Here is a 12,612-nt window from a genome sequence, read left to right as displayed (position 1 = left end):
CCGATGACACGTCAAGCCGGATGTGCTCACGTTGATAGAACTCCTTCATGGCACCCTTTGACAGATTGGTACCATTGTCTGTTATAATGCTGTGTGGAAAGCCAAACCGGAAGATCACCCTTTTGATGAATTAAACCGCCGTGGCTACATCACACTTACTAACTGGCTCTGCCTCCACCCACTTCGTGAACTTATCAACCGCCACCAAAAGGTGGGTCTTCTTGTCTTTGGACCTCTTGAAAGGCCCAACCATGTCCAGCCCCTAAGTTGCAAATGGCCAGGTGATTGGAATCATCCTCAACTCTTGAGCCAGTACATGAGCGCGCCTTGAGAATTTCTGACAGCCATCACATCTTTTGACCAAGCCCTCGGCATCAGCATGAGCAGTCAACCAATAGAAACCGTGACGAAATGCCTTGGCCACCAAAGATTTTGAACCGCCGTGGTGACCACAATCTCCTTCATGGATCTCACGCAAAATTTCACGGCCTTCCTCAGGAGACACACAGCGTTGAAACGCCCCAGTCACACTGCAATGATGTAACTCTCCATTGATAATAGTCATGGACTTGGACCGCCGGATTATCTGCCTGGCCAAAGTTTCATCCTCTGGTAACTCGCCCCGGTTCATATACGCCAGATATGGAACCGTCCAATCCGGGATAACATGAAGAGCCGCCACCAACTGAGCTTCTGGATCAGGAACAGCCAAATCCTCTTCACCAGGGAGCTTGACGGACGGATTATGCAGAACATCCAGGAAGACATTAGGTGGAACCGGTTTACATTGGGAACCCAGGCGGCTTAAAGCGCCCGTCGCTTCATTCTTCCGCCGCTTCATTCTTCCGCCGGTCCACATGATCCACCTGATAGCCTTTAAAGTGACTTGCAACAATATCCACCTCACGACAATATGCTGCCATGAGTGGGTCCTTGGAATCCCAATTGTTGGACACTTGTTGAGCCATCCGAGTCACCGAAGCACTTAACTCGGCTTAGGTTCATCTTCTTAGCCATCCGAAGACAATGGAGTAAAGCCTCATATTCAGCTGCATTGTTAGTGCAAGGGAACATTAAACGGAGAACATAACAAAACTTATCACCTCGTGGGGAAGTTAATACGACTCCAGCCCCCGAGCCCTCCAATTGCCTGGACCCATCAAAATGAATAGTCCAATAAGTATGATCCGGCTTCTCTTCTGGCGCTTGTAGTTCTGTCCAATCATTGATGAAATCCACAAGTGCCTGAGATTTGATCGCCGTTCGGGGTATGTATTTCAACCCGTGAGGCCCGAGCTCGATAGCCCACTTAGCAATCCGGCCAGTTGCTTCCCTGTTCTGGATTATATCCCCCAAAGGAGCAGAGCTGACCACCGTGATGGGATGACCTTGGAAATACTGCTTAAGCTTCCGGCTTGCCATAAAAACCCCATACACCAATTTTTGCCAATGTAGGTACCTCTGCTTGGACTCGATAAGTACTTCACTGATATAGTAAACCGGTCGCTGAACCGGATATTCCTTTCCTGCCTCTTTGCGCTCCACCACAATAGCCACACTAACAGCCCGAGCGTTAGCTGCTACATATGGCAACAATGGCTCTTTGTCAACCAGAGCAGCAAGAACCGACGGATTAGCCAGCTGCCGCTTTAAGTCCTCAAACGCTTCATTAGCGGCGTCACTCCAGACGAATTTATCCATTTTCTTCAGCATCTGATATAAAGGGATGGCCTTCTCGCCAAGGCGACCGATAAACTGGCTCAACGCGGCAATCCGGCCCGCCAGGCGTTGAACATCATTGATACACTTCGGTTTGGCCAAGGAGGTGATGGCTTTGATCTTTTCCGGATTAGCTTCAATGCCCCTATTAGACACCAAAAAGCCCAAGAGCTTGCCTGCAGGTACACCAAAGACGCACTTGGCCGGATTAAGCATCATTTTGTAAACCCGCAGGTTATCGAAGGTTTCCTTCAAGTCATCAATCAATGTCTCCTTCCTCCTTGATTTGACCACAATATCATCCACATAGGCGTGAACATTGCGACCGATCTGTTTATGAAGACAATTCTGCACACATCGTTGATAAGTCGCCTGGGCACTCTTGAGCCCAAAGGGCATGGACACATAGAAGAAGGCTCCAAAGGGAGTTATGAAGGTTGTCTTCTCCTGGTCCTTAACTGCCATTTTGATCTGATAATAACCAGAATATGCATCCAAAAAGCTTAAACGCTCGCAACCCGCCGTAGCATCAATAATTTGATCAATACGGGGGAGGGCAAAAGGATCTGCTGGACAAGCTTGTTGATCAATACGCCAAGTGTCATTAGAGAATGATGTGATTGACAAGACCCATCCGTTAGCTTAGCACAATGATCGTTTAGTTTGTTGCTATTGCTTTCTTCATGACTTATACATGTTCCTATGACTATGAGATTATGCAACTCACAACGTAACTGGGTGATTATAAAGATGCTCTACAGGTGTCTCCGATGGTGTTTGTTGAGTTGGCATAGATCGAGATTAGGATTTGTTACTCCGATTGTCGGGGAGGTATCTGGGCCCTCTCGGTAATGCACATCACTATAAGCCTTGCAAGCAATGTGACTAATGAGTTAGTTACGGGATGATGCATTACGGAAGGAGTAAAGAGACTTGCCGGTAATGAGATTGAACTAGGTATTGAGATACCGACGATCGAATCTCGGGCAAGTAACATACCGATGACAAAGGGACAACGTATGTTGTTATGCGGTTTGACCGATAAAGATCTTCGTAGAATATGTAGGAGCCAATATGAGCATCCAGGTTCCGCTATTGGTTATGGACCAGAGATGTGTCTCGGTCATGTCTACATAGTTCTCGAACCCGTAGGGTCCGCACGCTTAACGTTCGATGACGATTTGTATTATGAGTTATGCGATTTGATGTACCGAAGGTTGTTCGGAGTCCCGGATGAGATCACAGACATGACGAGGAGTATCGATATGGTCGAGACATAAAGATTGATATATTGGAAGGTTATATTCGGACACCGGAAAGGTTCCGAATTGTATCGGGTATTTTTCGGAGTACCGGGAGGTTACCGGAACCCCCCGGGGAGTCTATGGGCCTTATTGGGCCCTAGTGGAGAAAGAGGGCAGCAAGCAAGGTGTGGGGCGCGCCCCCTAGGCCCAAACCGAATTGGTTTTTGGTTTGGGGGGCCGGCCCCCTCTTTCCTTCTCCCCTCCTCCTCTTTCCTCCTCCTCCTAGTAGGAATAGGAAAGGGGAGGCCAAACCTACTTGGAGTAGGATTGCCCCCCCCCTTGGCGCGCGCCTCCTCCTAGGCCAGCCTCCTCCTCCCTCCATCCTTTATATACGTGGGGAGGGGCCACCCCCAAGACACACCAAAGTTTCTCTTAGCCGTGTGCAGTGCCCCTTCCACATAAACACACCTCGTTCATATCGTCGTAGTGCTTAGGAGAAGCCCTGCGCCGGTAACTTCATCATCATCGTCGCCACGCCGTCGTGCTGACGGAACTCTCCCTCGGCCTCAACTGGATCAAGAGTACGAGGGACGTCATCGAGCTGAACGTGTGCTTGACACGGAGGTGCCGTACGTTCGGTGCTAGGATTGGTCGGATCGTGAAGACGTACGACTACATCAACCGCGTTGATATAACGCTTCCGCTTTCGGTCTACGAGGGTACGTGGAAGTAACGATAATGGTGGCAAAAGTGATAGTAGCGGTATTGTAGCAATCATAACAGTGGCAACGGAGAAGTAACGGAGCAAAGATCAATATGAAAACGAGCTCGTAGGTAATGAATTAATGATGGAAAATTATGTCGAATGGCATTCATCATGCAACGGTTATAACATAGGGTGACACAGAACTAGCTCCAATTCATCAATATAATGTAGGCATGTATTCCGAATATAGTCATATGTGCTTACGGAAAAGAACTTGCATGACATCTTTTGTCCTACCCTCCCGTGGCAGCGGGGTCCTATTGGAAACTAAGGGATATTAAGGCCTCCTTTTAATAGAGTACCGGACCAAAGCATTAGCACTTAGTGAATACATGAACTCCTCAAACTACGGTCATCACCGGGAGTGGTCCCAACTATTGTCACTCCGGGGTTGCCGGATCATAACACGTAGTAGGTGACTATTGACTTGCAAGATAAAATCAAGAACACAAATATATTCATGAAAACATAATAAGTTCAGATCTGAAATCATGGCACTCGGGCCCTAGTGACAAGCATTAGGCATAGCAAAGTCATAGCAACATCAATCTTAGAACATAGTGGATACTAGGGATCAAACCCTAACAATATTAACTCGATTACATGGTAAATCTCATCCAACCCATCACGGTCTAGCAAGCCTACGATGGAATTTCTCACGCACGGCGGTGAGCATCATGAAATTGGTGATGGAGGATGGTTGATGATGACAATGGCGATGGATTCCCCTCTCCGGAGCCCCGAACGGACTCCAGATCTGCCCTCCCGAGGAAGAACAAGGCTTGACGGCGGCTCCGTATCGTAAAACGCGATGAATCATTCTCTCTGATTTTTTTCTCCCTGAACGTGAATATCTGGAGTTGGAGTTGAGATCGGTGGTCCAGGGGGCCCACAAGGTCGGGAGGCGCGCCCCAGTGGGGTGGGCGCGCCCCCACCCTTTTGGCCAGGGTGTGGGCCCCCTTTGGTAATTCTTTCGCCAATATTTTTATATTTTCCAGAAATAATCTCCGTTGATTTTCAGGTCATTCCGAAAACTTTTATTTCTGCACAAAAAATTAACACCATGGCAATTCTACTGAAAAAACATCAGTCCGGGTTAGTTTCATTCAAATCATGCAAGTTAGAGTCCAAAATAAGGGCAAAAAAGTTTGGAAAAGTAGATACGACGGAGACGTATCAGTGGGGGTTGCGGACGTTCGGCAATGCTTGGGCGCCGGCCAGAAAGGTACAGTGACGATGTCAGACAAGGAGGGTGCAGGTGCAGAGCATGGGGGAGCTGGGAGTAGAGTGGAAGAAAAGTGTCCTGGGAGGGGGGTTTGAGTGAGTCCTACGTGGCCAAGGTCCGAATGTCCGCAACCCCCTCTAGTTTGTGTTTGGTTTATAGAAATTCGGGCAAGCAGATGCGGGTCCATATTGGATGGCAAACTTCTTCCAGATAACTTGGTTAGTCCAGACGTATGAAAATGTTTTGAGAGCCTGCATTGGAGATGTCCTTAGAAGACAAGCTGTTACCCCAACAAAGAGCTTCGATCTACTCCATAGCCACCATTTGGGTGTCGCGAAACGCAACAGGGGGTGCAATGGCATGGCCGTGGGGTAGACATCATCAGAGTTGTTACAACGAAACAGAGGAAATCGAGTGCAGTAGTCCTCGATACAAAATCCAAAGGGGTCAAAATTCCATAGAAACAAGATTCTCACGAGTGAAGGCACCAATAAAATTTAAAATTGTGATCAAGGCAAGACATGAGAGACATGCACATTATGAAAGTTTGACCTGAGAAGAGGAAGTGAGGATGTGCAGGAACCAAAGTGTGTGAAAGAAAGGCGAGAGCCGTTGCCAATAACAATGTGATGAGGGGTAGTGGAGAAATGAGAGAGACTACCCAGATCCTAAGAAATACGCGCCGTTGCACAAATATTGAGGAACCAATCACCGTCGACATCATGCATCGTTGGGTAAGAGACGCCGTGAAGCATGTCGAGGAGCATGGGTTCATAAGGGATAGAGCTATGTCGTGGCACTGGTGAAATGCCACCATATACAGTGTGCTCTAGGCGATGAAACTGGATTCCTCAAATTGAGTATTGTCATGACCGAGTGAGGGTGGGTGGGTGGGTCGAGGATGGCGGCGGTCGACGAGTCTATATAATAGGAAAGAGCAGGCACATCAACCAAGGAAATGTGGCCAGGCTAGCCAGTGAAGGAGTGAGACTCAGCCATCGAAGAGAAGGACCGAAAGCGAGGATAGATAACTCATATCCGATACCATGTAAGTACCGGAAGCAACAAAAAAATTCATTGATTATACTGAGTGTACATATACACGGGTTACAAGGCAGGCAACTCCGTAATGGCATAGCTAAAGAGTAGCTACAGATGCACAACAGTTGCAGTGAACGAAGTCAGTTTTTTTTGTTGGGGGGGGGGGGGGGGGGGGGGGGGGGGGGAGTCAGCTTTTTCTATGGAAAATCCCAGTAAGCAGAAGTGAGCACATATCTTTTTGTTGCAAACACCGATGTTTGTTTGTTGACGCTAAAACAGAGATACTCTTGATAGATTTTGGAAATCTAAGCAAGTCAAAACTTATCAAGGACAATATAGAGAGGCAGGATATTGCATAGCTAAAATGATTATTGGAAATAATGCTCAATTGGCGTTTAAACTAATTTTATTCCGATGAAAATTGTATGCACCAGTATTTTATATTTTACAAATATTACACTACAATTTTAAAAATATACTCCTTCCGTTCCTAAATATTTGTCTTTTTAGATATTTCAAATGGATTACCACATACGAATGTATATAGACATATTTTAGAGTGTAGATTTATTCATTTTGCTCTGTATGTAGTCATTTGTTGAAATCTCTAAAAAGACAAATATTTAGAAACGAAGGGAGTACATATTATGGACGCGAATTTTTGGGACATGGTGCCACGCGAGGTCTTAATCTAGGCCGGCCATTCGTGCTTTAAGATCCTCAGATTATATAGCGACTTTTGGATACTGATGCACGGTATTCCATATACGCATAAATACTGGGCTAGAATACGACGCTTCACTGGCCAGGGGAGTTAAATGTGGGCGTATTTATACCTTGGCCAGGTCAATTATTAATGTTCCAGAACAGGTCAGGGATATCATTACTGGGGTACACCCAGGTACTAGCTGTCTGTGAGGCAGTGAGGGAATAACTTCATAGATTAATGTTGCATCTGCCGAAGGTTGTCCTGTTCATGCACTTTCAAGAAAAGGCTGTCCTGTCCATTTCCTAACGTTAGAGTCCTGCATGCAAAACCCCACAAAAAATAGTCCTGCATGCAAAGGTCTGTTCCTATCACGAGAACGAACGACAATAAGTATGTGCATGGAGAGTAGTAGTTTTGTAGATAAGTGTAAATATAGGATAGGTAATGTCATCAGGAAACAACTTTGATTATCACGGGGATACTCCAAAAAGTATATCAAATCATCATTTTGAAAAAAATGCAGTCGATTATTTGTTTTAGGTGGACTAGTTTAATCTTATGTAGTGGACATATTTAAAAAAATTAAAATCTTGGATTTCTAAAATTTAAATTTTTTTACTGCAATTTAGGAACCTTACTCATGTGTATGCACATGCATAACTTAATATGGAGATAGACCTAAGCTGATTTAGCATAGTTAAAAGTTCACACTAATTAGCTTACTTAATACACATTTCTGTTGCAGCCATAGAGGGTGGTGCACTCGTAAATATGTAATGGGGCAGCACGTAGTAAGACAAGAGGATAGTGTGGTGCATTAATCCTAGTAAATGAGTTGGTCAGGTATGTTGCAGGACTGCTTCAATGAAACACTAACTTCAACCTCGTTTAGCTGTGGGGCATGCACACTTATTGACTGATAGATACAATGCATATACAAGATCAATTCGTCCCACTAAATTCTATATGCGTGAGATACGGCACAAATTCCAAAGAAATAGAGGGTGTGGATTCCAGCCTCGCGTAGCACCATGTCTACTCAAGAATTATCGTACATATTATGCACAACAATCCGTAACTCTATTTTTTTAGGAACACTACAAGCCGTAACTTTTTTTTTGAGAATTATTATGCACTGAAAAAAAAAACTAACAAGAGAATTTCTTCGCTGTAACTGGGCTGATCCACTTCAGCGATTCACTTTGGGCTGCTGCTGCTGCTGCTTCGACTCCACCCACCACATCCCGCACGAGCAGTGTGAGGAGGGCGAGATGCCTAGGTCTAGCCGCCGCCGCCGCCACCCCTGCTCGACGGCGGTCGGGCCACTGAACGACGACGACCTGCTCCGCGAGATCCTCCTCCGCCTGCCCCCGCAGCCCTCCTCCCTCCCCCGCGCCTCCGCCGTCTGCAGGCGCTGGCGCCTCCTCCTCTCCGACCCAGGATTCTCCCGCCGCTTCCGCATCCACCACCGCCGCAACCCTCCCCTCCTCGGTTTTTTCGTCAGAAATGAAGGTCTGCCCTTCCTACCTTCCCTCGACGCCCCGGATCGTGTCTCCCCCGGCCGTTTCTCCTTGCAGCGCGGGGACGGCGACCGGTTCAAGTCCCTTGGATGCCGCCATGGCCTCATACTCGTCTCCAACAAACCTAATAACCAGATCCTGGTGTGGGACCCCGTCACCGGCGACCAGCACCGCCTTGACATCCCCCCGGTGGTTGCGATACATGCGAAGAAGACAACGATCAATGGGGCGGTGCTTCGTGCTGATGATGCCCGGCACTTCCAAGTGGTGTTGACAGTGGCAGACAACGATGACAAGCAACACAGACGAGCCCTTGCCTGCGTTTACTCGTCAGAGACTGGCGCATGGGGTGAACTCGTCTCAACGCAGCTTCCATCTGGCGTTCCAATGAGTAATGCTGGCACCTTCGTTTCTACTTACAAGCCTGCTGTGCTGATTGGGGATTCCCTTTACTGGAGGCTTGGTGGGAATTTTACCGGAATTCTTGAGTTTGATTTGGAGAAGCAAAGCCTAGCTGTCATATGGTTGCCAGTGCATATCCTTGAAGAGGGCCATTACCTATTCTCGATTATGCGCGCAGAGGGTGGTGGCCTTGGTTTACTCCTCCAGACAGACTTCAGCATCGAGTTATGGAAGAGGAAAACTGACTGTGATGGTGTTGCTTCATGGGGGCTTGGAAGAACCATTGAACTGGACAAGTTACTTTCTCTGAATTCAGAGGAGAATGAAATAATGATTCAAGGGCCCATGGGGGAAAATAATGTGGTGTTCGTGTGGACACATCACATCCTCTTTACGGTCCATCTTGAGTCATTGCAGTTCAATAAACTTCCCGGAGCCTACCCCCTTTTTTATTATCATCCATTAGAAAGTGTCTACGCTGCAGGTAAAGCATGCCTTACACATATATATTGGTTGTAATAAAACCAAGTTAGTTTTTTATAGTTGGTTGATGGCATATATGATTCACATCCTTTTGTTTTAAGTTAGCAATTTTAAGTAGCATCATATCAATTGTTTCTTTTGCTGCTTGATGCCCTCTTCAACATATAGCGAATTTTTTCTGTACCGTTTCTATTCTGATTCTTGTGTGGTGGTGTTTAATGATTATGATGTATAGGAAAAAAAATCCTTTAGCGGTGTATTATTTTATATGTGTTCTGCAGCCAGGCGTTGGGCTGCAATTGGTCTATTCTGAGTTCCATATCTGTAATCAAGTTAGAGCTAGCAAACTGGCTTCATCAGTTTATTATGTGAATATCCATACAATAAAACAATAAAGATCAAAATTAGCAAATTCTTTGTGTAGCATTGAAATAAATCTTGTTGTCATATGCCTATTCATATATGCAAAAATTATATAATACAGTAGTAGTTTGAGAAGGCAGTTTTTTCTCAACAGTGGGAAGTTGAAGATGACTACGTGAGAAATATCGTGAACTCAATAGGTACATGTTAAAGTTAAAGCTAGTTCTATTTCTATCATTCAGTATTTATTATCTCTGTAATTGTGCTAATATTAAGTTCGTAATGATGAACTTCTGGAATTTAAGAATATTTACTCATTTACCATTTTTAGAAGAGTCCTTCTGAGAGTACCAAGTCCATTTTTACGTACGATTTTTTTTATTTGTTCATTTCACTAATCTGCTTGGATTTCTTAGTATGATTATGTTTTTATTGTTTTCTGATATGGCGTGGAATGAGCTTATAGTTCTGGATAACTTACTCTTCTGACCAGCTAATGGTCTGAGTGTACATGTTCTTCATTTCTACAACATTCTTCATTTTATACTGTTCCTTGAATATTCTATAAATTTTATAATTGGTGTAGTTTTGCTTATCTTTTCTTAATGTTGTTTGTCATAATACTCGAAGAGTATGCTTTCATTAATTTTTTTATTTCTATTTATCTTTTTGCTCAATTTATTGCAGTTTTATGGATGACTATTCTAGTGTAAGGCAGTTTGCTTAAATATTATTCTCAGCATATCTCTCAGTGTCTATCTAATTTGCATATGTAATCTGCCAACTGCCATTATCCCCTAACATGATTTGTCTGGTCCAAACTATATGTATCAATGCTTTGCCGGTAGTCTATATTCTGCACTTTTTGTCACTTTAGATGTTCAAGACTTTTCTTATGAATATATGGTCGAAATGGCATGACTAGATTCACCGTAAACACTGCTTTTGTCACAAATTGTATACTTTTACTAACATTTTAATGTTATCAGTAAAACTAGTGGTCGAAGTATTCCTTTTGTTGTTGTGAAGAAAGAGTAATGCATCTATTTTGGGCCGAATGAAATGTTTCTATTAATAAGACGGTGCACGATCCCTTAGTTGAGGCTTCTACTACATGAGTTCAATTAAATTTGATTTGTGAGCGACTTGCTAGCACATACATTTCTGAAAAGTATGTCTATAAGCTACAACCTGACTGTTTGGGTTTGTTACCCCATGAGCCCCTTACGTGCCCATGATAAAAAGGAATATTTCAAATGATCCGATAAGCTGGGATGACCAGTATTTCCCTGGAGTTATTTGAGCCACAGTTTATTTATTCTATTTGCCTTTATTGAGAACAGAATAACAGATGTAGCCAAAAACTTGAGAATATATGCTAATAATAAGAGTTGAAGGTGTGGTGGCAAAAATGAACTGTTCTCCTGTAGCGGTTCTCTGTTTATATTGTTGGTTTTGTTCGCTGATGCTGACCGCTGAGACGGTTCAGTTTCGTAGCATTTGGCGCAATTTGAACGATCCCAAGTGAAGTTAGTGTTTACTGTTTGAGTCGTACATAAGTTGAGATACATAACTTCAACTTTTTTCTATGAATGTATTGAGATACACAACTTTAACTTTGACTGATGAAATTGGTTGCTCCGCAGGTATCTAGGGTTACATTCCGGTGGCCAAGATGCAGAAATTGATTGTGTGCCGTAGGTTCTTCCGTTTTGTATGCTGTTCATGGGCGTGTGCTACACCCAGAATTTGGCCCTCTGTACTGGTCAGGTGTGAAGTTGTATGACTAGTAGGAGCTAATCGCTTCGTTTGCAAACTTACGTGCGTATTATCTATGTTCTGTATGAGGACACAGTGACTTGCTTGGATTAATAGTTAGTATTGGCCATGTCGGTCACTTGCGGGTCATTTGCTTGATGCGTCTGGAGCAAGCACGATCAGGCAAGCTCAACTGTCAGTCTAGTGTTGTGTCAGGTTGAGTTTTCAGGTTTCTATATCCCTGCTGATGTTATGTCCCATGGTGCTATCGTATTAGATTAACTTCTTTTTTATCATCACCAAGGTGGCCGAACCCCAATTTTGTTACCAGAAAGCCCTCTGCAATCTATTATGCCATGAATTATTTCAGTGGAGTTACATCCAAAAGGTTGTAGGTTGCTTGGAAGTATTTACCCCCACTGAGTTTTCCATCCGCATCTCTTTAGGTAAACAGTGTAGTAGTAAACAGACAACAACCTTCAGAACTGCATACAAGTCGCACTGTATCCTAATTGCAATTTGTTTTCTAAGTATTTCTGTGCGTGCATTGGAGTGCAAATCTCTGTGAAATTGAAACGATGAGTTCTTTCCTGTGGGCCTAACCTTTGCTCAACCAGTTTACGATCTTCAGGAGGTCGGCTCCCTTTGATGTTCTTCAGGGAGTTGGCTCTGCACTTACTAATGCTGAAGCAAGCATATCACCTTCCAGGCTTTTTATCTTTCACCATTATCAGGAGCCCTGTTAAATCTTTGCAGTGTTTTTGCGTATGGCAGTGTAAAAACTGTATGTGTGTGTTAAATCTTTGCAGTGTTTTTGCGTAACGGCCTGTTTGATTTCCTTAGAAGATCATGGCTCAGCACTTAATCCTCCGTGTCAAGCCGCCCCTACCCCAAGCACGCGTTCAAGTTCTTTGGTCCGTACTCCGTCGAACGACACATCGGCACACTGTCATACAAGCTCAAACTGTCGTATAACAATTTCATCCACCCCGTCTTCCGCGTGTCGCTAGTTAAGCCATTGACCCCCGACTACACGCTGGTCTTCACTAAGCTTCCCTTCTTATCACGCTGGTCTACACATTGGATGATCCACCTCTACCCTGCAACCACAAACCTACCCTTCTTATCTGGGTACCCCGCCCAGAAATCATCTGTGTTACTGTTGCATATAGGTATTTTCAGAATTGCGTTCGCGTCAATCGGCAGAAAAACACACCTTACTAGCGCCTCGTCCCACGATGCAGTTGCCGGAGACAGGAGTTCATAAACCATCCTCGGTGGATCTGCTACTAGTGAGGTAATAGGTCTTGCTGTAGTCTCCTTCAGAATCCAGTTATCCGCCCATATATCTGTTGAATGGCCATTGCCTATTCGGCGGATGA

General features: G+C 44.6%; 1 protein-coding gene across 2 annotated transcripts; it reads left to right on the top strand.

The window, feature by feature from the left end:
- Positions 1-7,788: 7,788 nt before the first annotated feature.
- On the top strand, positions 7,789-11,822 carry LOC123143339 (F-box protein At5g03970). Of its 2 annotated transcripts, XM_044562222.1 has the most exons (3): positions 7,789-9,110; positions 9,627-9,672; positions 11,119-11,822. In XM_044562222.1, the coding sequence occupies exons 1-2, from the start codon at positions 7,976-7,978 to the stop codon at positions 9,635-9,637; spliced, it is 1,146 nt and encodes a 381-aa protein (XP_044418157.1). In that variant the 5' UTR covers positions 7,789-7,975; the 3' UTR covers positions 9,638-9,672; positions 11,119-11,822. The 2 variants fall into 2 exon arrangements, with proteins under 2 accessions (XP_044418157.1, XP_044418158.1); XM_044562223.1 differs by lacking the exon at positions 9,627-9,672.
- Positions 11,823-12,612: the final 790 nt, after the last annotated feature.

Source organism: Triticum aestivum, chromosome 6D (assembly GCF_018294505.1).
Source record: "Triticum aestivum cultivar Chinese Spring chromosome 6D, IWGSC CS RefSeq v2.1, whole genome shotgun sequence".
NCBI lineage: Eukaryota > Viridiplantae > Streptophyta > Magnoliopsida > Poales > Poaceae > Triticum > Triticum aestivum.
Note: the sequence above shows the minus strand (reverse complement) of the source record. Positions and strands in the feature narration are given on the sequence as shown.

Bases quoted from the DNA above. Each gene is read 5' to 3' on its own strand.
- LOC123143339 (XM_044562222.1), top strand. From the start codon at position 7,976: ATGCCTAGGTCTAGCCGCCGCCGCCGCCACCCCTGCTCGACGGCGGTC.